This window comes from Triturus cristatus, chromosome 10, assembly GCF_964204655.1.
Source record: "Triturus cristatus chromosome 10, aTriCri1.1, whole genome shotgun sequence".
NCBI classification, from domain to species: domain Eukaryota; kingdom Metazoa; phylum Chordata; class Amphibia; order Caudata; family Salamandridae; genus Triturus; species Triturus cristatus.
Window position 1 is genome coordinate 641,027,288 of NC_140593.1, and position 24,487 is coordinate 641,051,774.

General features: G+C 46.6%; 1 protein-coding gene across 1 annotated transcript in view; it reads right to left on the reverse strand.

Annotated features, from left to right (window-relative positions):
• The window catches only part of RGS11 (regulator of G protein signaling 11), a 1,592,422-nt gene that overhangs the window by 884,234 nt on the left and 683,701 nt on the right, over nucleotides 1–24,487 (reverse strand). The window contains exon 8 of the mRNA XM_085632193.1: nucleotides 363–444. Coding sequence (XP_085488319.1) covers nucleotides 363–444 — 82 coding nt within the window. The remainder of the gene's footprint in view (nucleotides 1–362; nucleotides 445–24,487) is intronic.

Here is a 24,487-nt window from a genome sequence, read left to right on the forward strand (position 1 = left end):
AAAAAACATATGCTTTTACCATTCATGCATTTACAACGAATTTTGTTGTAAAAGCATGCGTGGTAAAAGCAGATAAAATGTAATGCCATGTGTTGTAATGCCATTGCGGCGTTATGGTATTTGCGTTGTCATGGTATGCAGGGTGATGGTATGCGGGATAAATGATTTGTTGTAATGGTTGTTTACCCTTGATGAGCAATGATGAGTAACTTTGCTTCTATAGGAGCTCTGAATTATTGAAACAGCATTTAGAGAGGAGACATGACTCGCAGCTTGTAGCACTGCCCTCAGAAGGAGAAGAAAATTGACAGTGGTGAGCTTCATAGTGGTATTGCATGGTACATGCTACCAGTGATACTCACCGAAGGCCTGTTAACCAACCAGTAAGCCTGCTCCTGGCAGTCTATCACAATGCGGTCACCTCTTCGTCTCTGCTTAGCAGCCCTGTCAATAGGAAGATAACATCAGAGCATGGTACAGAAGACTTTATTCATACATTCATAGTCGTAGGATAACTGACCCGCTTCACTGAGGGTCCTGCATCACCTAATTTCTGGCTAAGGCATACAAATTCATAGCTAGTCTAATTCTGATATCTGAAGTCAGATGGCATTATTACTCATCTGACCTGGCCATGCCCCTAGAATACTGTTAGTTTTCCACAATACACAGGAATTTGGCAGATATTGTACACTCTTTCAGGAAGTGGGACAATTAAACTGTTGCATATTTAAAAATAATGGCAATCCTCCGTGGTGCACTCCCACTATATCGCCAGGCACCAACGATCCCAAACTTACATCAACTGCAAAACGTTGTCCATACCAATACATCATCTCCCACTACACTGTCTACCACAGGCAAAAGGCAAGAGGCAAGAGACGTGCAGAAAGAGGGTAGAGGGGTGCAGATAGAGGCTAAAGGGGTGCAGAAAGAAGCAAGAGGGGAGCAGAAAGAAGGAAGAAAAGTGCAGAAAGAAGCAACAAGGTAGCGGAAAGAGGCAAGAGAACTGCTGAAAGATGCAAAAGAGATACAGAAAGAGGCAAGAGAACTGCAGAAAGAGGCACGAGAGCTGCAGACAGAAACAAGAGAGGTGCAGAAAAAAGCAAGGGAGGGGCAGAAAGAAGTAAGAGAGGTGTAGAAAGAGGCAAGTGAGGTTCAGAAAGAGGCTAGAGAGGTGCATAGAGGCAAAAGAGGTGCAGAAAGAGGCAAGAGTGGTGTAGATAGAAGCAACAGTCTTGAACAAAAGAGGCTAGCGAAGTGCTGAAAGAGGCAAGAGAGGTTCAGAAACAAGCAAGAGAGGTGCAGAAAGAGGGAAGATGGGTGCAGAAAAAGGCAAAAGTGGAGCAGAAGGAAGTAACTGAGGTACAGAAATGGGCAAGAAAAGTGCATAAAGAGGTAGGAGAAGTGCAGAAAGTAGCAACAGTGGTGCAGAAAGAGGCAAGAGAAGCGCAGACAGAGGCAAGAGAGGTGCAAAAAGAGTGTGTCGGTGCAGTTTGTAAACCAGAGGTGGAGGTTGCGTGTAGCGGTGTTTGCATCTGATGGGGGGGTGCTGACGAGGGCCGAGGTGAGCTGTTCTTTGGTGACTTTGTTCTGGCTTCTGCGTGGGAGGCGGCGGGCGTGCTTGTGCATGGTGGGTTTTTGAAGGTAAAGTGGATGGAGTGGTGATCTGTCCAGAGGAGTTCCATGGTGTGGCTGTAGGAGATGCTGGGGGAGTGTGTGTCCGGCTGTGTGTGTGAGGGCGGTGACTAGTTGTTTCAGTCCTATGTTGGTGAGGTTCTCTAAGAGAGAGGCAGTGTTTTAATCGTGATGGTTATCCAGGTGGAAGTGGAAGTCTCCTAGTAGGATGTAGTCTGTGGATGTGAGGGCATGGGGTGCAATGAGGTTGGTAGTCTGGTGCCCCTCCTCTCCTGGATAGACTAGCAGAGCTAGAAAGGGAAGTTACTGGAAGTTAGTTGACTTCCTGTAGCAAATCCAACAAATCCTGGAGCTACTCTCAAGCTGTTTTCAGCATGACAGCTGCTTCAGGATTGATTGGAGTGCTCATTTTGGGGCTAAGGGACTCTGCCTGCAAACCTCCAGCTGTTTTACAGCGCTAGGATTGATGTGTCTGAAGTGTGCATGCCGGAGAGGTCAGCTCTAGACAGTAGGCCAATCTGACATGTACACTGAGCACTGACAGTAGCAGCAGTCATCCTGCTACAATCCGCAGGAATCATCCCTGTCCTAACCCACCTACACCCTCACACTTGTTCCTCAACAGTGCATGGGCCAGCAGCTCACAAAATATTAAAATGGTGTTGACCATTTTATTAATATGTGTTTACCACCACACTTGCAGCAGGCAGGCGACACTCCTCCGCCCTTTCGGAGCAATTATCGCTGGATAGTACCGTCTTTTCGAGCACCGCAAGGCTGCATTCTGAGACTTGTAGCTTTCTTTTAACATTGCAAGTAGACTTACTAAAAAAGTACGGACAGACTGAAGTAGTCCTGTATGACTTTTGCTGACTTAGATGTAATGTTTTTCAAATTTACATAGTGATCCAATCCATTTCCAATACTGCTATTGTTTGATCTGCATATAAAATGAAAAGTAAACTCTGTTCTCTTATTTTATGGTAGTGGGTTGTTTCATTCACATCATGCATGACAGTGTATCAGTGTGTGAGTGTGCATTTGAGAGGATGTGGGTGTGAGTGTGACTGTGTGTGTGTGAGTGGGTGTAAAAGAATGCCTCACAGGGAGTGCATGTGAGACTGTGTGGGAATATGACTATAAGTCTGACAATATCTGAGTGTGTATGCATGCCAGTGTGTTTCAGAGTGTCTGCAAGGCTGTGAATGTGTGTGAGTGAGAATGTGACAGTAAGCATGAGAGTAAGAGCATGGAGGAGCATGTGTTTGTTTATGTGCATGTGTAAATTTGTTATGTATGCAAGTGTGCTGCTGGCCCTGGCATACAGCAGGTAACTGGTGGCTAATGGGGAACGGCACCAAATGAAATATAGGTGGGTGCAGTGTTACCTATGGTAAAATGTGGTCCCTGACATACCGGATGTAATTCTAGCCATATGGGGGCACCATTACAGAATGGTGGTGCTAATATAGTCATGAAAATTCTTGGTACACAAAAAAACATGCAGGCTATAGGTACAGAAATGGCATTCTGTCCTTGCAGGTAAGAGGTAAAATTTGACTTGGGGGGGAACCCAAGATATCTGTGGAGGAGTCCATGATGAAATTCGGAAACTGCCATGATGTATACAATTCTTTGCATAACGAAAGTACCAGTTACATATTGAGGATATCCATGATAAAAGAGATGCATCTAAATCTAATATATGGGGTGAGCTCATAGCAAATAAAAAAAAAATGGAACCAGCTCTAGGGGAGGGTCAAGCTTTCCCGGCACACCATGAAAATAATGGAATATTTCACGAATTCCTTTCTGAGCCTATGACATGTTAGCACATTTATTTGAACATAGTGTCTGACCCTATGTTTTCCTGAACCTTTCTAAATGAAGTTGGGCTCACCCGCTGGAAGGTGGGGTAAATATTATACACCACTGCTTTGGAATAGAGTGTACTTTCACTGTTTGCGCCCGGTGCACCTGTTTCAAGGTGCACAGGGTGCAAACAGGGAAAGGGCATCCTATGCATAATAGGGCCCCATGTGTGTAATTTCTCATGACTTTACCCAACCATCCCCTGCTTATGCACGGATTGCACAGTCTACATGCGTGTTAACCGCGAAAAAATGCTCTGATTGTTATGCAATAAATGTATTGAAAATAAATCATTGTGACTAGATAAATCTGTAATCGTTGCTGACATACAAATTGCCTGTTTGCTTATAGTAGATTTCAAGTATTGTTAAAAAATTACACTGTAAATGGGGAGGGGCAAAGTAAACACTTAATCCACTAATGCGCAATAACAAGTTATGTTAGTGATTGGACCCCTATGACATCAATCTATCAGTAGATTTGTAGAGCGCTTCTTGTAACGCGTGAGAGTATCCAGGCGCTGACACAGCTCATAAGGACACTTATGTAATGTGTTGGTCAGTTAAAGGAAAGAGTTACTATCTCTCACAGATGAGGCAACCAAACTGTAAGTATTATTATCAAGGATTTCAAAATGCTTAATGGTATTTTGAGCGTAGCTTAGGCTTGTAATCATATCTACAAAAAAACAAGCCTGCTTTCCTTGTATATGTATATTTTGTATGGATGGCTTGTCCCGTATTAGGCTGTGTTCCCTAAACCCTGCAAGGCATCTCAAGATGATCTTTCAACTTCTGTGTTTTATCCCATCAGCCTTTGGGAAGTGCACTATAAAGACGGATGTCCAAAGGCCAAGATATTGATGGTGCAGCGTTCCAATAGGTGCCATCTTATAACAGTAGGTCAGAGATGCTGGAATTGATGTATAGTACTAATTGACCATGGTAGGTAACCAACGTTCTATTGATTGCTTTATCTATATTGAACCAGACAGCTAAAGTTATTAACAATCCCAAGAAATAACTTATATTTCTAATAATTTACCCAAAACATTATTGTATACCATACTTAAAAACATTGTGTGTGAAATTAATAAAATAAAATCAATGAAAAATACACAAAAGCCTTCCAGATACTAACAAGTTTTAGTCAAGAGTACTTATGACCATAAGATAGATGTAATAAATGATAAACAAAATTAAACATTTCAATCTTATAATGAAGCCTCTTAGGTTGCAACGTGCTCAATTTGTGATCCAAAATATTTCTCTTTGTTATAAATGTTTCCATATGTCATTGTCTTCTGTTCATGCTGTTTCCACTACCAGGAATCTCAGCTGGCTAATGTGTTAATACAATTATTGTTTTTATGTTTTGTGAGCCTTAACTTAATTTTTCTTGCAGTTTTTGTGATGTATAAAAGTCTGCTGGGACATTTAAGTGCATATATGCAATTAGAAATGTCACATGTAGCATATTTTTCCATTTTTAGGTCTCGCCTAGGCAGTGCTTGCACTGTCTCGTTGAGACATGCAGTATACACCATAGCATGGCTGCTTCGTGGAAGCTCTGCCCACTCTCCGCCCATCATTTTCATTGGCCTGTGTCTTAAAGGCTGCCTTCTGATTGGCTATAGGCTTGTTAGTCCCTCCTTATGATGGACATGTCTTCATTTGTGTCTTTCCATGGTTACTGGCCCCTTTACTGCACAGACTACTTTCTTCCTGTGCCTCCCCCCCGGCAGTCCGATGCCTTCTCGCGCCCCCATCCTATTGCATTGCCAATGCTTGTTTTATTTGTCTCTTCCCACCCCCATCTGAGATCTCCGTTTATTTATATATGATTACTACAGCCCACGCCGAGGCTCGAACCCTGTTCTCCAGTTCCAAAGTCAGCAGCATTATATGTTGAGGCACCTCCTCCCTTCGATTCTGTTTGTTTCAGTTGGTGTCAGATGCTACATTAGACAGTGTTTTTTCAATGTTATCTGTCTCGCCCTTCCACGTGTGTTGTGTTTTTTTTATTTGTCTCTCCCCACCCCGCTCCGAGATCACTGTTTATTTATTTATGATTAGGTGATACAGCCCACGCTGATGCTCGAACCCTGCTCTCCAGCTCCAAAATCTGCAGCTTTATATTTTAAGCCAAGTCCTCGCTTGAAGACAAGCCCCTTAAAGGGGTTTATCTTTGTTTCCCTCACCGAGTCCCCCTCCTACCATGCACCCACCCTTAACCCCTTTCTCCCTCTTGCTTTCCCTGAGCTCTCCCGTAAGTGCATGGGAAGTATACAAGCACTATCACTTTAAATGTAAACAGCCTCAGAGCTCTCTTCCAGAGCCCCTCCCTGCCAGCCCTCACAACATCCACCCACGGTGCATTAGAAGAGGTAACTTTTTTAATGTCGGCCTTTGAAGTGCCGTGCTCCAGCCACGCAGTATCTGCAGACCCGAACAGTTATGTACACTAAAAGAACACGTTATCTCCCAACTGCTGGCCTCTGGAGTAACGAGCCAGATGTAGAAGGCCTGCAAAGGACACTTCTGACCAAGTTGAACTCGTTGTTGCTCAACGGTGGTGGTGGTGTGTGGTTTCCACTTTTGCAAAATGTCAGCAAAAGAAGAAGTACGTCACCATAGGGGATCTGAAAACCCCTCTTCGTGTTTACTCAGTGGACAGTGGGATAAGAACGTTGTCCCAGTATTGTTTTCCCTCATTCACAAAGGGGTTTCTCTCAAGGGACACCTTTACTATTTTATCGGAACCTTACCTGACAAAAGGAGGAGTATAACACAAGTGGTCAGATTTCAGAATCCATATGCTCACTCTTCATATTTGCTTTTCCTAGACTTCTACAGATGCTTTCCCACCTCCGTTTTACGTTCTTAGAGAATATTTTCAATGAATTAATGTACCAATATTATTTTTAGGCTTTTCAAGAAATGCGGGTGCCTTGCTAAATGCCACACTGGTGGTTGCATTCATTTAATGTCTTTATTTTTAAAGCGCCACAGTTACTCAGGACTTGCGACTGCCCGCGCCCCCAGAGGGGGCCACCTAAAAGGGTGGCCCTTTAGTGCCATTTGGGCACAAACACCACCCCTTCTAGTGGTTGGACTCAGGGAAGGAGTCCTTTTGCCTTGGCGTGCTAGGCACGTCACTTCCGATGCACAGAGGTCGGGGGAGTGTACTTATACCTCCCCCTGCCTTTTTGGCATCCTCTTTGCGCCAGACATGCCGTCTGGATAGCAGCAGAAGAATTCACCTTGGGTCGTGTTGGGAGTCGCGTCTGCGTGGTTACGGTGATTCACCTCCCCCCTCTCCTCTTGGGTGCCGCTGTCCTTGGCCCTACAAGTTGCCCCCCCCCCACATATATTGATCGCCAGCAGCTCCATCTAAGGTTCACTGCTGCTCGGGTGCTGATTGGAAGCGCCGTGCAAGGGGGTTAAAGGGGCAGCCGGGTTAACGGCCTGGTCCTCAGTAGTGGCGCGGGCGCAAGGGCAGGCTTGAAGATGGTGCCAAGAGGGCAGCGAGCTAACCACGGTTTGTAATGAGGGGACCGCGTGCGTGCATTGTGCTTCTGCAGTGTGATAGCGTGGCTCTCCGGACAGTGCCTTGGCCTCCTGGTTTTGCACTGAGGGGGCCGAATGCGTGTCTTTTGTTTCAGCAGTGATGGAGCGCACAGGGCATCCGACCAGGGCCCAGGGTTTACTGGCGTTGATTGGAAGGGGCAGAGTGCCTGCCCCTATGCTTAAATGGCAGGGGGCAGGCGGCGCATCGGCCTGGGGGGCCTGCCCTAGCGCAGCCCCCTTGGAGATGAGGGAGCGAATCCGAATCAGGCGATGGCCCAGCCCTTGTGTTTGGGGCGACCGCCGGGCATCAGCATGAGTGCACCGAGTGGTGGGCGAGGCTGTGGCTTAAGGTTAAAGCAGCCGACCTTCGGGCTGAGAAAGCCGGCCTGAGGCTAAAGTCCTGTCATAGTAGAAGGGAGTTGGCGCAAATGTAAAACACGGCAAGTTGTCACACTATGAAAACTGGAGAATGCATTTTAGTGTTGCATTAAAAGCGGGGTTATTTTGTCTGCGTTCCTTGTGGGGGTGGGTCTCGCCGCACACTAGCTTTCAGTTCGAGTGGGGGGCACGAACTTCGGCACCGGTCAGCTCCGCATCATTGAGCAGATTACTGGGAATGGGTTGAATGGCACTGTCAGTAAAAAGCCTTGCAACCTTGGATCGTTCATGTCAGGGCCTATGTGAAGTTCATGCCTTCCCACCCTGCATCTTGGCTGCTCGTGGGCAGTTGGCATGGGGGACTAATCCACGGGAGTAGTGCGAGGCCGCAGTGCGCGGCGCAGGACTCCGCGCAGGGGTCCCTCTCCCAGCAGTGCTGGGCTCTGCTCCCGGGGGCTGCATGTATAGTACTGCTGGCGTGTGCCAGTAAGACGGGTGCTCACTTGCAGCTGTGGTCATGCATAGTGAGCAGGTGGTGCGGTGTTTAGTACTTCCAGCGCCTGTATAGTAACGGAAGATCAAGGCTAGGCCCTGCTCCCAGGTGCTGCATGTATAATGCTGCCGGCAGGTGCCAGTAAGAGGGGTGCCCTATGGCAGCAGTGCTCGGCTGTATGCTTTCCCGAGTGGCATAGCCCTCCCTGCACTCAGTGAGGTGCGCGAGGGGTCGGCTTTCTTCCTGGTGACCCGGGGTTTTTTGCAGGGTTTCTGGCATAGATTGGATATAGCGCATTAGTAGCGGCGATTGTTGATAGTGCTTTCCTAGCGCAGATCGTATACAGCTCTTCCTTGCGCCGCCGGAGCTCTAGCGTACTCCCGGATGGTAGAGGAAGGGGCGGCACCATTGGTCTTTGTTGATTGTTTTAGCATGGAGTGAAGCAGGGGTGTGGCTACCCCGGGTGCAGCCCGTGCAGTGCATGGGGCAACTCTAGTTTTTCTGAGCCTACGGGTGGCTTCCCTGAAAAGAAGGTAAAGCTTAGTCAATGTCTTGTAACCTGCAAATGTGCATGACTGTTCTTGTGTACTACAGGGTTGTTGTGCAAGTGGACAGGGCACCGTGATGGCTGCAGTAGTACACATCATTCAGGTACGCGGTAAAAAATAAAAATAAAACAATGGTTCCGGTATGGCCAAAAGGTCCAATAATAAAGTGATCCTAAGGAGAGCACTTATGGTTAGAGAGTTGAAGATTAATTATTTTAAAGGAGCAAAAAAATTAATAATGTACATACGGACATAAGTCAGTTCATGTGAAACATTTATTTCCACAACAATAGAATTCAGGTGTTCACACAATAAGTGAAAGAGGTGTGACGTGCAGAGTGATGGTGAAGTTTAAAATAACGGCATCGCATTGGCAACAACAGTGTAAAACTCCTCAAGCAACTTTATAGAATAGGAAGAGTTTTGTTGTAAAGGGTCAACGGCGTTTCGATCTCAACTGTTCGAGATCATCATCAGGACATATAACGGGTGAGCAAGCTGCATCTAAAATGAGGAAAAGCTGGCAAATAAATAACCTATAGTTTGATCCCTACATGTAGTATAATTAATACAATCAGAGGCTCCTTTTTATAAAAAACATAATGACATATATAAATATATATTAATCCTGAATTATTCTGTATATCATGTAACTAGCTATGCCTAGGGGTCAAGGTAGATGTGGAAATACATGAATTAAGACAAATTCAGAAGCGAAATACATGATTTAACTCCTTCGACGCGCTTGACGGAACGGTTCCGTCATGCACGTCGGTTGGGCTGTGCTTATGACGGAACCGTTCCGTCATGGCCCCGCCCGCGCACGGAATCTTCAGCGTGGCGCGGAAATCCGCGCCGCGCTGAAGGGGTTAAAGGCAATTCGGAAGCGAAAGTCAACGATGTAAATTACAAGTGGTGGAAGTATTTAAACGGTGGAAAAGAGAAGTTAAATAGTAGCGATTCAGAAGCAAAAGACCAGTAATAGTGAAAATGCTGCACGTGAATACGCAAGCATAGGTGGGATTACAAGGAATAATTTGCGCTAGTAGGAAGGTAGAGTTGAGAGCGCAGATGAAGCTGGGTAGCAACCCGCTAAATGAGAGAAGGGGGGAGAGGAAGAACAAAGAGTAGACTTACTGATGCAATTATTCGTAGCGCAAGGAAGAGCAATTGAGGGTTTCAGCAAACAGCTGAGGGTAGACGAATTCACCCAGATTAATTCGCTGAAGGTACGAGCGTGAGAATATCACGTGCTGTAAAGGAGTTAGAGCAGTAATTAGAAACTGGTGTGCGTCCGTGAAGGGCGCTTGGAAGGAAGTTGGTGAAAGAAAACACTTACTGTGTAAACTTGAAAGGCAGGGTCAGCTGTCTAAGTTGCGCTTAACGATTTGCTGCCAATAAGTTTCTGTTCAGGGCAAAAGGAGGGTGAGGGGTCAGGAACTCCAAGGTAAAGATTAAGTGATGGTAAAAGTGTATGTGCAGTCATAGTACTTACAGTTAAAGTCACCCCCAGTTCATATTTGGAAAGTCTTGGGAGAGGATCTCAGCGCGTCATGCTGCTTGGGCTGTTCACGTTTAGTGCGAGAGGGAGACAGAGTGAGCCAGGAAGTAATTAAGGGCTGTGTCAGCTGTGAAACCAGCAGCAGGGCGGAGCTAATTAGCAGCACCTGCGAGCGGTTGTGTGCAAGGGAGCATGCTGACGGGAAATGGCTGTCAGTAGGAATCAAGTAAGGGAACGAGGGAAAAGTACTAACTCGGCAGAGTAAGAACAGAGAAGAAAGAGTCATAAGAAAAAATAAATCAATGTGTGTGCAACAACTGTTTCAGGCACACGATAGCAGAATTAATTCTGAAGCAACCTAATGTGTTGTACCTACTGAGGTAGTTGCTATATGAATTAAAAACCAAACACAAAATCAGTTAAGGCATATAGTCTAGCAATGTACTCACTGATATTCAATTACTGTGGCAACATATAAACTAGACATGAACCAAAGGGTAGCACATGAACCAATGGGTAGCAAGAGGTTCAAACATAAGGAAGTGTGTACACATCTGTTAGGAAAACACTAAGCAAGAAGTACATAGTGGTATCAGGTGGCTGAGGTCAAAATGTGCAGATATGAATAGTCAAATGTTTATAGTATGGCATTCCATTCATCAATCGAGTTGAGACCATGCTCAATAGTGCGGCAATTAAAAATCCATTTGCATTCCAATCGGTTGAGGATCTGTTGTTGGTTTCCTCCCCTAAAGTTGGAGTGAAGGGTTTCAATGACCTGCCAAGTCTGTTTCAGAGTGTCCTTTTGATATAAAGTGTTCCACGAGGGGCGCCGTCGTGCTCTTACATCGGATTCTGCTCCTGTGTTGTGGGATTCTTGCCTTGATCTTCTGTGTGGTTTGGCTGATGTACCTCAGTTTGCATGGACACTCAATACAGTAGATTACATTTTGTGAATTGCAATTTGAAAAAGACTGTAAAGTATACTTAAGAGTTCTCAAATTCAAATACTTTGGTGTTAGTAGTGGACTCGCATGCCATCACATGCAGTTGTTACATTTGTAGTGCCCTTGCAGTGGAGGAAGATTGAGGTAGGGGTGTATAGTCTGATCTCTTTTTGTAGGTTTGGAGGCCCGAACCAAATGGTCCTTTATGTTGCGACCTCTTTTAAATGAAAAAAGTGGGGTGCCTGTTGCGAGATTTAGTGGCGCTAGGACTGTCCAATGTTTTTTGATCATTTTCATCAGTTTGTTACTCACAGGACAAAATGTGGTCACACATGTAATTCTGGATAAGGGTGTTTTGACTTTGGGCTGAAGCAGGTGTTCACGGTGTGAGTACCAGGCCTGTTTCATGGAACGTTTTACTAGGCGTTTGGGATAGCCTCCGTAGGAAGGTGGAATCTGACTGCATGGTTGCCCCCACTTTTTTCCTGGTGTTTGAATGGTTTTTGACTAGTCTGGCTGGGATCCTGCTAACCAGGACCCCAGCCTATCTGCTTACTCCCTTAAATGACGTGGAGTGCATATTAGATGCACTAGTGATTGGATACTGTGGTATCTAATGGTCCCCTAGTATACGGTACCTTAGGTACCAAGGGTATAGGAACTTCACAGGCCTACCAGGGGCTAAAGCATGTATTATACCACCCCTGGGAAGCAGACTAAATCTGACACCACAGGCCTGCTACTGCAGCCTGGGTGAAGTAGTGTTAGCACTCCTCACAGAGATATAGGATCCCTATATCTCACCTTACACACACATATAAACCTATCAGTCACCCCTAAGGCAGGCTCTATCAATCCTGAGGGCAGGGTGCTTGGTTTCCATGTGAGGGGGTGCCTCTGCCTGAGCAGGGCCCCTCTGCAGCTGGCAGAGTCTATTCTCTGTGGCTGTTTGTGGATGCGGTTAAACCATATAATCTTAAGTGCATTATAACCTCGCGGTAAATACTAACTCTGGGATGACTGCATCAAAACATGTCGTGTTTGGTGTCAAACGCTTTGGAATCATACCCCCACACCAGTAACTGGTGTGGGAGTATGATCCCACCCTTCTAGAGGGGAAGACATGTACCTACTGTGGAAACATGGTAGAATTCTGAAAGAGCCCTGGCATCACAAAATGGATGCCACCAGCACAGACACTGGGCTGCCCTCCTGATGCTGACCGAAATTCACAGTGGTGGAGGCCCAACAATAGGTATCCTGTCACAGGGAGGTGTAAGCACCTTCCAGACAGGATTTAGTGTATTGGGGCTGGGTGGGTGCACTCCTAGAGTGCTTTGAAGTCCTGCACTGGGGGAGCAGTAGGCTCCTCTGTGCATATGCCAGCTCAAACGAATTCAGGGGCTACCTGCCCCTGCTCTGGCGTGAAACTGGACAAAGGGAAGTGGGTGTAACCACCCACTCCCCTGACCCTCCCAGAGGAGTGGTCATAGAGATAGTCCCTTCCTTTCTTTTAGTATAAGATAGGGAACCCTTGCCATTGCAAACTAGATATCCCTGGATGACGCTCTGAAGAAGAATACTGGACCTTCGACGTTCCACTACCTTTGGAAGACTGAAGAATCTCCCTTGGAGTCAATGAGTGACTCCCCTGCTTGGCAGGCACCAAAACTTTGAATCAACAGTTGCAAACATTCCTGTTTCCACCGGAGTCTGAAGTCCCTGCAGCCCCAGAAGTCAATTTCCTGACTTCTTGACGGCCATCGTGAGTCCCCAGTCGAGCTGAGGTGAGTGGACCCCACGAGTGACGAGGAACAGCAATATCCAGGTACCATGTACTATTTTTGAGTGCAATCCTTTCACGACATTCTACAAACTTGTGCATTGGACCACGTGTGGTCCAAGCCTCCAGCAGGATTCCCACTGAAGATCAGAGGCCTACCTCGTCCCGAGTGACTGTGGGCTCCTGTGAAGTGAATCCTCCTGAGGCATCTTTGCGATCCCTTGCCCATAGGCTTGTGGGTCCTCTGAAGATTTTTCTATCAAACCAAAGGGCTCCCCTGGTTGCTCTAGGCCTGCCCTGACTTACCCTTGCATATTGAGTCCCTCGGACCTTGCTGGTCTGCACCGCTGACTTTCTTCACTTTCCACGAGACTTGCTGTTGCCAAAGCTTGTTGGCTCCAATCTGGTTGCCAACACCTCAGTAAGCTGCAGACATCGTCAGATATGCCAAATCCAGCTCCTGGTTGTCGTAGACACCTCCTGGACCTCGCGGCTGAAGAGTCAAGACACCCGTGATCACCTGAAATCACCCAACGACTGTGGGCATCCATCTTTCTGGGCCCGGGTCACTGGCAAGTGACTTTGAACACTGTCTCCTCTGCTTTCAGGTCTTCTTTCTTCTGAATCCAGCCTTGGACTCCACCGGACACTTCTCCTGTCTTCACAAGCAGCAAGTCTTCTTTGGCTCCCATTGAAAACGACACAGCGACCCGACACCAAAAGACACCTATCCACCTGGCTTTCCTGGGTAAATTAACTTGTGCACTCCAGTGCTCCTGTATGTGTTGGCTCTAGAACTACTTACCCTGTAAGTGACTTGCTTGTAGACGCTCCCAAAGTACCCTAAAACTTTAAAATTCCAACCGCGACTTGCTCGATTGAAGTCTATTGGGATCCGCGGCTGTGTTCTCACACTGCATGCGTCTCCCGTGGGTCCTTTACTTACCTGCCTTGGGTGGATTAGTGAGGCCCCAGCGCTTCTGAAGACCTTAGGCCTTCTCCCTTCTCAAGTCGTTCTTCTTATACCTCTTTTTTAGTATATGGTCTGGTACGCCCCTAGGGCCCCAACCATATAAGGGCTTAATTTGTTGTGAAACATTGATTTGTGCATATGTTCCTGACTTCTAATCTCATAAAGAGATTAGTAGAGTGTGTCTAGAAATAAAAACTTTCAGTTTTTCAGAAAAGTTAGACTTAATGCCTTTTTTCATAAGAAAGATACTCCTCCCAAAACTGACGTGACAGGACTACGTCCCAAATCTACTTTCAATCCCCCCAGTGGATCCATGCCCCCTGAAGTCATTACTTTTACACACCTTGTACTAAAAGACCTACATAAAATACAACAAGAATACAGGTTTCCCCTTTCAATGTGAGCCTAGATTAAAAAAACAAGGGACTCAAAGAAATGGATGATATTGTTATAAATCCATGTGACAAAGGAGGAGGTATAGTCTTACAGGACAAAACCTCATACGACAACGAGATCCATAGCAACACCTCACACTACGAACCCCAGGCACGCAACCCCTTGAGAGAAATCAGCGACCTGTATCAATTTGATAGAATCACAACCCTTTAATCCTCAATCAGAGCTCTTGGTTACTCTTGACATTGAATCGTTATACACAAACGTCCCTCAAGATAGAGGCATAGAAGTCATCAAAAAGCATCTCAACCTCCGTCCCTCCCCACATCAGGTACCTACAGACTTCATCACATCACTCCTGGAAATAGCATTGACTAAAAACTAATTCCTTTTCCAAGAGAAATACTACAGACAATGCAAAGGTACATCTATGGGGGCAGTTTTCACCCCCAATTTTGCCATTCTGTTTGTAGACGACATTGAGACTAATATCATCCTCAATATGATGAACCCATTCCTTCAAAACATTTGTGTATGGCGCAGATACATAGACAATGTGTTCATGATCTGGGGTTGCACTAACTCTTAACTTGGAGCCTTCTGCTCCTGGCTCAACAATGCACAACCTGACCTTAAATTCACCCACAGCTATGACAATACCAAGATTGACTACTTGGATGTCACCATCAAAAATCACAATGGCGAACTTTATACCACCTTGTTCAGAAAACCTACTGAAAGGAATGCCCTCCTCCAATACAGCAGTGCACATCCCAGGGCACTGAGAGATGGACTACTGAATGGCCAGTTCCTCAGAATCAGAAGAAACTGTAAATTCAAAGAAGATTTCTTCTTAGAAGCCAACACACTATGCAAGAAGCTCACTGACAGAGGCTATCCCAAACGCCTAGTAAAACGTTCCATGAAACGGGCCTGGTACTCACACCGTGAACACCTGCTTCAGCCCAAAGTCAAAACACCCTTATCCAGAATTACATGTGTGACCACATTTTGTCCTGTGAGTAACAAACTGACGAACATTATCAAAAAACATTGGACAGTCCTAGCACCACTAAATCTCGCAACAGGCTCCCCACTTTTTTCATTTAAAAGAGGTCGCAATATAAAGGACCATTTGGTTAGGGCCAACAAGCCTACAAAAAGAGATCAGACTATACACCCCTACCTCAATCTTCTTACACTGCAAGGGCACTACAAATGTAACAACTGCATGGCATGCGAGTCCACTACTAACACTGAAGTATTTGAATTTGAGAACTCTAAGTATACTTTACAGTCATTTTCAAATTGCAATTCACAAAATGTAATCTACTGTATTGAGTGTCCATGCAAACTGAGGTACTTCGGCCAAACCACACAGAAGATCAAGGCAAGAATCGCCCAACACAGGAGCAGAATCCTATGTAAGATCACGACGGCGCCCCTCGTGGAACACTTTATATCAAAAGGACACTCTGAAACAGACTTCACTTGGCAGGTAATTGAAACCCTTCACTCCAACGTTAGGGGAGGAAACCAACAACAGATCCTCAACCGATTGGAATGCAAATGGATTTTTAATTGCCGCACTATTGAACATGGTCTCAACTCGATTGATGAATGGAATGCCATACTATAAACATTTGACTATTCATATCTGCACATTTTGACCTCAGCCACCTGATACCACTATGTACTTCTTGCTTAGTGTTTTCCTAACAGATGTGTACACACTTCCTTATGTTTGAACCTCTTGCTACCCATTGGTTCATGTGCTACCCATTGGTTCATGTCTAGTTTATATGTTGCCACAGTAATTGAATATCAGTGAGTACATTGCTAGACTATATGCCTTAACTGATTTTGTGTTTGGTTTTTAATTCATATAGCAACTGCCTCAGTGGGTACAACACATTAGGTTGCTTCATAATTAATTCTGCTATCATGTGCCTGAAACAGTTGTTGCACACACATTGATTTTTTTTTTCTTATGACTCTTTCTTCTCTTTTCTTACTCTGCTGAGTTAGTACTTTTCCCTCGTTCCCTTACTTAATTCCTACTGACAGCCATTTCCCGTCAGCATGCTCCCTTGCACACAACCGCTCGCATGTGCGTGCTAATTAGCTCCGCCCTGCTGCTGGTTTCACAGCTGACACAGCCCTTAATTACTTCCTGGCTCACTCTGTCTCCCTCTCGCACTAACCGTGAACAGCCCAAGCAGCATGACGCGCTGAGCTCCTCTCCCAAGACTTTCCAACTATGAACTGGGAGTGACTTTAACTGTAAGTACTATGACTGCGCATACACTTTTACCATCATTTAATCTTTACCTTGGAGTTCCTGACCCCCCAACCTCCTTTTGCCCTTAACAGAAACTTATTGGCAGCAAATCGTTAAGTGCAACTTATACAGCTGACCCTGCCTTTCAAGTTTACACAGTAAGTGTTTTCTTTCACCAACTTCCTTGCAAGCGCCCTTCACGGACGCACACCAGTTTCTAATTCCTGCTCTAACTCCTTTACAGCATGTGATATTCTCATGCTCGTACCTTCAGCGAATTAATTTGGGTGAACTCGTCTACCCTCAGCTGTTTTCTGAAGCCCTCAATTGCTCTTCCTTGCGCTACGAATAATTGCATCAGTAAGTCTACTCTGAGTGTTCTCCCACTCCCCCCTTCTCTCATTTAGCGGGTCCTACCCAGCTTCATCTGCGCTCTCAACTCTACCTTCCTACTAGTGCGAATTATTCCTTGTACTCCCACCTATGCTTGCGTACTCACGTGCAGCATTTTCACCATTACTGGTCTTTTGCTTCTGAATCGCTACTATTTAACTTCTCTTTTCCACTGTTTAAATACTTCCACCACTTGTAATTTACATCGCTTCCGAATTGCGTTTAAATCATGTCTTTTGCTTCTGTATTTGCCTTAATTCATGTATTTCCACACCTACCTTGACCCCTAAGCATAGCTAGTTACATGATATACAGAATAATTCAGGATTAATATATATTTATATATGTCATTATGTTTTATATAAAAAGGAGCCTCTGATTGTATTAATTATACTACATGAAGGGATCAAACTATAGCTTATTTATTTGCCAGTTTTTCCTCATTTTAGATTCAGCTTGCTCACCCATTATATGTCCTGATGATGATCTTGAACAGTTGAGATTGAAACGCCGTTGACCCTTTACAACAAAACTCTTCCTATTCTATAAAGTTGCTTGAGGAGTTTTACACTATGGTTGTCAATGCGATGCCTTTATTTTAAACTTCACCATCACTCTGCACGTCACGCCTCTTTCATTTATTGTGTGAGCAACTGAATTCTATTGTTGTGGAAATAAATGTTTCACATGAACTGACTTATGTCCCTATGTACTTTATTAATTTTTTGCTCCTTTAAAATAATTAATCTTCAACTCTCTAACCATAAGTGTTCTCCTTAGGATCACTTTATTATTGGACCTTTTGGCCACACCCGAACCATTTTTTTTTACCGCATATTTCACCCCAGGTTCACGTATTGGGGTACCCTTGTTTTTCTTAAAACCCATCATTCAGGGTAAGCGCATGATCCAATATGCCGGCCACTGAGCACGGGGTCCGCGGGTGCCCAGTTAGGGGCTTACATGGTCCAGGGACAATAGGGTCAGCTGGTTTTAAACAGTTAAAAGCCTATGGTGTATGTCGAGGGGCCTGATTGACGTATTTCCAGAATTAACCGGTCAGGGGCCATTGGGACTGACTGTTGGGTGGGCAGGTAGGAGGCCCGGTCCTTCACGAACGGCGAGTTGAGGGCAAGCCAACAGATGGCCATGTTGAAGGTCACGCCGGGTGCAAGGGCTGTTGGTGGTGGATTGTCATGCCAGGATGATAACATTTAAATTCAATTTGTCTTGGCAGCGTCGGAGCATACTAGGGTTAGACCCTGGCAGCGTGGTCACTCTAGACCAATCAGGACGATCACGGTCGTGGACGAGCAGGCACTGGTGAGGCAACAGTAATCGGATGTCGGGCGCCCCTAACACCATAAATGAGCTTACGGCACGGGGCCTCGGGAGATATGAGGCAGTAGTTGAGGGAGTGTTCCAGGTGCAGCGTGGGGAGAAGCGCTTGGATGTGGGTCGGCGCGCCGACATGAGTCTCTGGTGATGTGCACACTGTGACTGCGAGGTGTCTAATCTGCAGTTTTGAATCACAGCAAGCAATAGGCCCCTGGAACCACAGTCGAGGACGTCTCGCTCCCCTAAGTGCACCTACCACTCACGCGCAAGGATATAATTCCTCAACGAGACCGCTCAGCAGGCTAGGTTGTCAGGAATCAAGAAGCGTAGTGAGTACCGGGGCACACGTAGGTTGGACACGCACCGGGGATAGGGACATAGGGCCCCTGCAGCACAGCAGTGTGGCGGCGCCCTCAGGAATTGGCGGGGCAAGCATTTACGATTCTCTATCCCCTTAGGACCTGTTTAAGGCCATTGGCTCGACAAACTGGAGACATTAACAGCCAAGAAAACCTCGCCCTCTTCTTTTCTCAAATCAGCTGTGTGGATGAGTCCCAGCCCAGCACGTCGCAGGAGGCAGTCTGGGCGAACTTTATGGACATGGCGAAGGCCAAAGGAGTAGAATGGGTTCAAGGAATCCTCAACTCCCAAGGGCAGGAGGACTCCGGGGTGGTGGCGGACCTCCCAAGTGAGCCACAGTCAGGACCAGCGGATCTGGTATCTGCCATGCCCAAACGGATGTGCAGGCCCACTAATAAGGGATTTCCTTCAGACTCTCCGGCATCGAAGGTCAGAGTAGTGACCAATCCGCAAGAAGTAGAGACCCGCAGGGGTACCGGCGGGTGCACCGAACACTTCCGTAGTTGGCGCCGAGAACTTTGAAAAATGGGTAAGGTGATGGATAATATGTTGAGTTTGTTGGCGCAATACCAAACACTTTAGATAACACTGCGGCACCTCCTTTGCCGGCGACTCCAGTGCTTGGTGGAGTTGGGGCACCAGCAATAAGGGGGTAGGAGAATTAACTCAGGCACATGTAGGCTGTACAACACTGGGTCATGCTCCTGGGGCAAGCTCTGCAAGTTTGCCCACAGCTGCAGCAAGTGTGGGGCCAATCACACAGTCATTTCATGCAGCGTCAAGCGGGAGGGTCCCCCAACACCCACTGGCAGGCAGGATAGTTAGTAACAAGGAGAAGACAGAACCCCCCTGTCCCCCACCCCCCTATTCCTATATCACCCCCCACAATGGGTAGCCCTTCACCATCCAATGTTAAGGGCCCCTCTCCCATCATCATTCAGAACCTCCTCCCCCTGCTCCAGTCGTTCCCGAACTCAAAAGACAGTTGGCTCTTAGCAGAGTGCTTCGTGGAGGGCTTCAAGATACCACACCAGGGCACTCTAGGTTGCACGGATGCAGAGAACCTCAAGTCGGCCAGGGAACTGCCAAGAGTAGTAATGGAGAAAGTCCAGTAGGAAGTAACATTGGGCGGAGTAGTGGGCCCCTTTGATCACCCCCCACTAGAGCATTTCTTGATTACGGCTCTGGGTGTGGTCCCTAAGAAGGAACTAGGGGCTTTCCGGTTGATCCATCATCTGTCCTACCTGAAAGGCAACTCGGTGAACCACTGGTTAGAAGAGGGAACATGTTCAGTCTCTTACTGCTCCTTAGACATGGCTGTGGACATGTTGAGGAGAGCGGGTGAGGGGCCTGGCTGGCCAAGGTGGACACTGAATCTGCATTCCGCCTGCTGCCAGTTCGCCCTGACAGGCAACACCTCCTGGAGTTCAAATGGCAGGGAAAAGTCTTCTTTGACAGATGCTTGCCCATGGGTTGTGCTGTGTCCTGTGCCTACTTTGAGGCCTTCAGCTCCTTTCTCCAGTGGACACTCTCCTGGGCATACAGCATAGAGGGAGTGACTCATTACCTGGATGACTTCTTGTTCATCGGGGGTGCATTGACACAGGACTGTAGCGAGGGATTACGGTGCTTCCAAGACTTGGCGGGGCGCCTGGGGGTCCTGCTGGCACCTGGTAAGACTGAGGGGTCGGCACAGGTTCTCACATTTTTAGGCATCGAGCTGGACATGATTAAGGGTGAGTCCAGGCTCTCGGCCGATAAGGTGCAGGATCTGAGTCAGGATGTTCAGGCGGTACTAGGCAAGGACAAGGCTACCCTGGGCACGATCCAGTGCCTTTTGGGAAAACTGAATTTCGCGGCTAGGGTGATCCTGGCAGGGGGGAACAACCTTTACAACGCAACTTTTACAACGCACTACACTTACAACGCATTTTTTACAACGCAAAATCCATTACAACGCATTCCAATACATAGCATGACACTACAACGCATTTTTAAAAACTACCTTTACAACGCATTCCATTACAACGCATACTACCTTTACAACGCATACCATTACATCGCATAATATTACACTACACTATCCAACACTTACCCTACTGTTGCACCCCCTGGAGTTAGAATAGTAATTTTTAATCCTATACTATCCAACACTTACCCTACTGTTGCACCCCCTGGAGTTAGAATAGTAATTTTTACCCCTATACTATCCAACACTTACCCTACTGTTGCACCCCCTGGAGTTAGAATAGTAATTTTTACCCCTATACTATCCAACACTTTCCCTACTGTTGCACCCCCTGGAGTTAGAATAGCAATTTTTACCCCTATACTATCCAACACTTACTCTACTGTTGCACCCCCTGGAGTTAGAATAGTAATTTTTACCCCTATACTATCCAACACTTACCCTACTGTTGCACCCCCTGGAGTTAGAATAGTAATTTTTACCCCTATACTATCCAACACTTTCCCTACTGTTGCACCCCCTGGAGTTAGAATAGTAATTTTTACCCCTATACTATCCAACACTTACCCTACTGTTGCACCCCCTGGAGTTAGAATAGCAATTTGTACCCCTATACTAGCCAACACTTACCCTACTGTTGCACCCCCTGGAGTTAGAATAGTAATTTTTACCCCTATACAATCCAACACTTACCCTACTGTTGCACCCCCTGGAGTTAGAATAGTAATTTTTACCCCTATACTATCCAACACTTTCCCTACTGTTGCACCCCCTGGAGTTAGAATAGTATTTTTTACCCCTATACTATCCAACACTTACCCTACTGTTGCACCCCCTGGAGTTAGAAAAGTAATTTTTACCCCTATGCTATCTAATACTTACCTTAAATGCAATTTAATATTATGCGTTGTAATGGTATGCGTTGTAAAGGTAGTATGCGTTGTAATGGAATGCGTTGTAAAGGTAGTTTTTAAAAATGCGTTGTAGTGTCATGCTATGTAATGGAATGCGTTGTAATGGATTTTGCGTTGTAAAAAATGCGTTGTAAGTGCATGCGTTGTAAAAGTGTGCGTTGTAACAACATACATCCCCTGGCAGGTATAGTATTTGCAAGAAGACTAGCTAGGGCAACAGCTAAGGTACATAAAAAACACCCCCTGGTCAGGCTAGATAGAGGTTTGAAGGAGAACCTGTTAATGTGACATGAGTTTCTACTGCACTTTAATGGGACGGTTATCTGGAGAGCACCCTGGGCTGGCAGTTCTGAGCTCTGCCCCTTTACCAATGCCTCAGGGAGAGAGGGTTTCCGTGCCATAATGGGGGCCAAATGGTGTGCACCGAAATGGCCTAATGCATGGCGAAAGCGTAACATAACTGCAAACATAACTGTACTTGAACTGTTTTCCATTGCGATTGCTCTACATTTGTAGGCCGAGGCGTTATCAGAGAGGAAGGTCATATTTTGGTCTGATAACATGGCGGTGGTGCAGGCGATCAATGGGCAGACGTATAAGTGTCCCTTGGTACTGTGTTTGTAAATGGTATTGATCAGGGTCTGCCTGCGCTGCAATATCAAATTTAGGGCCAGGCACATCGAGGGGGTCAAGAATGTGGCAGCTGACGCTCGCTCTCGTTTTCAGTGGCTCAGTTTCCCGGAAGGCCTGGTCGTGAGCAAGCGCGGAGATGACCCTCTTCCCAGCACACCTCTGGCGCATTCTGCAATGGAACAGTGATTGAGAGCGATAGGGGAATGCTCCTTGGCACCTGGGACCAGGAAGAGATAGAAGGCACACCTTACCACATTCTTAAGCGTTTCAGAGACACTGAGCTCAGTTTCCCTTTCCTTGGAACAGAGGGTGCAGGCGTTTGTACTATGGGCAAAGGATCAGGGGAAGAGTCACTCATGGGTCTGTGGTCAACTGGCAGCTGTGAGCCACGACGCCAAGCTGAGGGTTGGGCAGGACCCGACTAAATCTTTCCTGATCAGGGTAGGCCAGAGAGGAGGTTAGGGCTCCGGACAACAGGGGTCCAATTTACTTTCCCACACTCCAGGGGATGCTGGAGGCAGTTGATAAGGTCACACATTCGCAATTTGAGGCCAGACTCTTCCCGACAGCTTTCTGCCTGGCATTCTTTGGGGCTTTCAGAATTAGCGAACTGGAGGCTAGGTCCAAATCAGACCTGTCTGGTGACGCCTTAGGCAACCAGGATGTGAAACTGATGGACACCGTGGTGATCCATATTAGGAAGTCCAAAACAAACCAGGCAGGTGAGAGGCAGGGGTAGTTCTAAAGCCACTGGAGGACCAGAGGTACTGCCCAGTTGCCAGAGTTAAGGATTATATGGCTGTTCACTCCAGTGCCCCGGGTTACTTACTGATACATGCAGACAAGGGGCCTTTTAAAAACTTCCAGTTAGATCGGATCATGGGCGCCTGACTAGCACGCTCGGGCCTTGCCCGCCCCGACAGAAAGTACTCCAGCCACCCTTTTAGGATTGGGGCAGCCACAGCGGCATTTAAGGTGGGAATGGAGCTTTGATCTTTGTCATTTTTTTAGATATGTGGTAATCTTGGAGTGGAATGAATCTGAAATCCAGTACATCACTGTGGAACTGCGGATCAAATATTTTTGTCCACCGGGTCCTTGTGAAGCTCTGAAGGAAAGGTTTTCAACAGTTTACAAACTTTCTACTGGTGCCCAAACAATCACATGAGTTTGCTTCTAGAACCTTAAGGGAAGACACATAGGACTTTTAAGGTGTCAGGTAGAGGTAAATATCAAAGTCAAGGTCCAGTTTCCACTGATCAGATAGTCACTTCAGGGAAAAGGCATCTTCAGCTTGTTGTGTCCCTATAGCTACAAAGGAGGTCAGCCATTTGACCTTTGAACCAGCTCTCCTTTTACCAGGACAAACAAGTCAACTCCAGTCTTTCAGAGGTCCTATGAAGTCATAGATGGGAGGTCAAATTCACTTATGATCTCCTGTAGGCCCAGAAAGTGTTCTAAGGATGGTGCCTTTGGGTGGCACATTTATGCCTGGCACCAGCTAGTAGGTGAGGTGCCTATTTGCTCTTCCCTAAAAATGGAGTAAAAGCTCAGAGGGGCAACTCTACACATAGGCAGCAGTAACTGTTTGGCTCTACTGCAAACACTCTTCCAGTGTACCATTATTCCCAAAATGCAAGATGGGAAAACCTTTCTCCTCTTATGCAGAGACTTTGTGTACACCCAGAAGTGTGACCAGAGTAATGAGCAGTCCCCACCTCTGTGGTCATTCAAACCTGGTTCTAGGGGTAGCGTTCCTCTAACTGTGCTTGCAGCCTGAACGACTGGGAGGCAAAGGATGGGGCCCTTCCAGGTCTCACAGACATTTACTTTTGGCAGGGCTGGCCTCTTTGAAGTTAATACTGTTCCTTAGCCCGTGCTAACTGGTAGTCCTACCAGGTAAAGAAACACACCTCGGGTGCTAGAGGGCGCACACGCAAGATGGCCATACTTGTGTGAGGCTCCAGCAGCCCAGGCTTTTGTATCCGAAATAATCCTACTCTTAAATGAAGTACGACTGACCAAAATAAGGAAATTGGATACGGCGTTTGCAGCTACACTGCCGACACTCCTATGGGGGTCTCTGTCAACCAGAACGACACAGTGGCTGCCATAAGTAATTATGGAGCGGTGCAGTTTGATCTACATTGCAGTTTGCACCCAACACGGGCAGGTGCAGGAGTTGTCTGTGCACACTTCTATAGACTACTGTAACAAACTACCACACAAGGAACGTAGTAGTGAAGTGCGGCTCTCATAGTTCGCCATTGGTCTGTCCTTTTCACAGTAGCAAGCCAGAAGTCTCCTCGAACAGAACTGAGAGGGCACAGCCTTCCGGGGCCTGCAACGCTGCAGAGTGGAGTTGAGCCTCTGCGTGAATTGACGTGGACAAGCTGAGGTGGGTGAGCAGCCCCAACCCTGATGCAAAGGTGAGGAGTGTTCCAGGAGAGGGGCAGTCTCCCAAGACTGGAGTTGGACAAGTAGTAAAGACCCGGATGAGC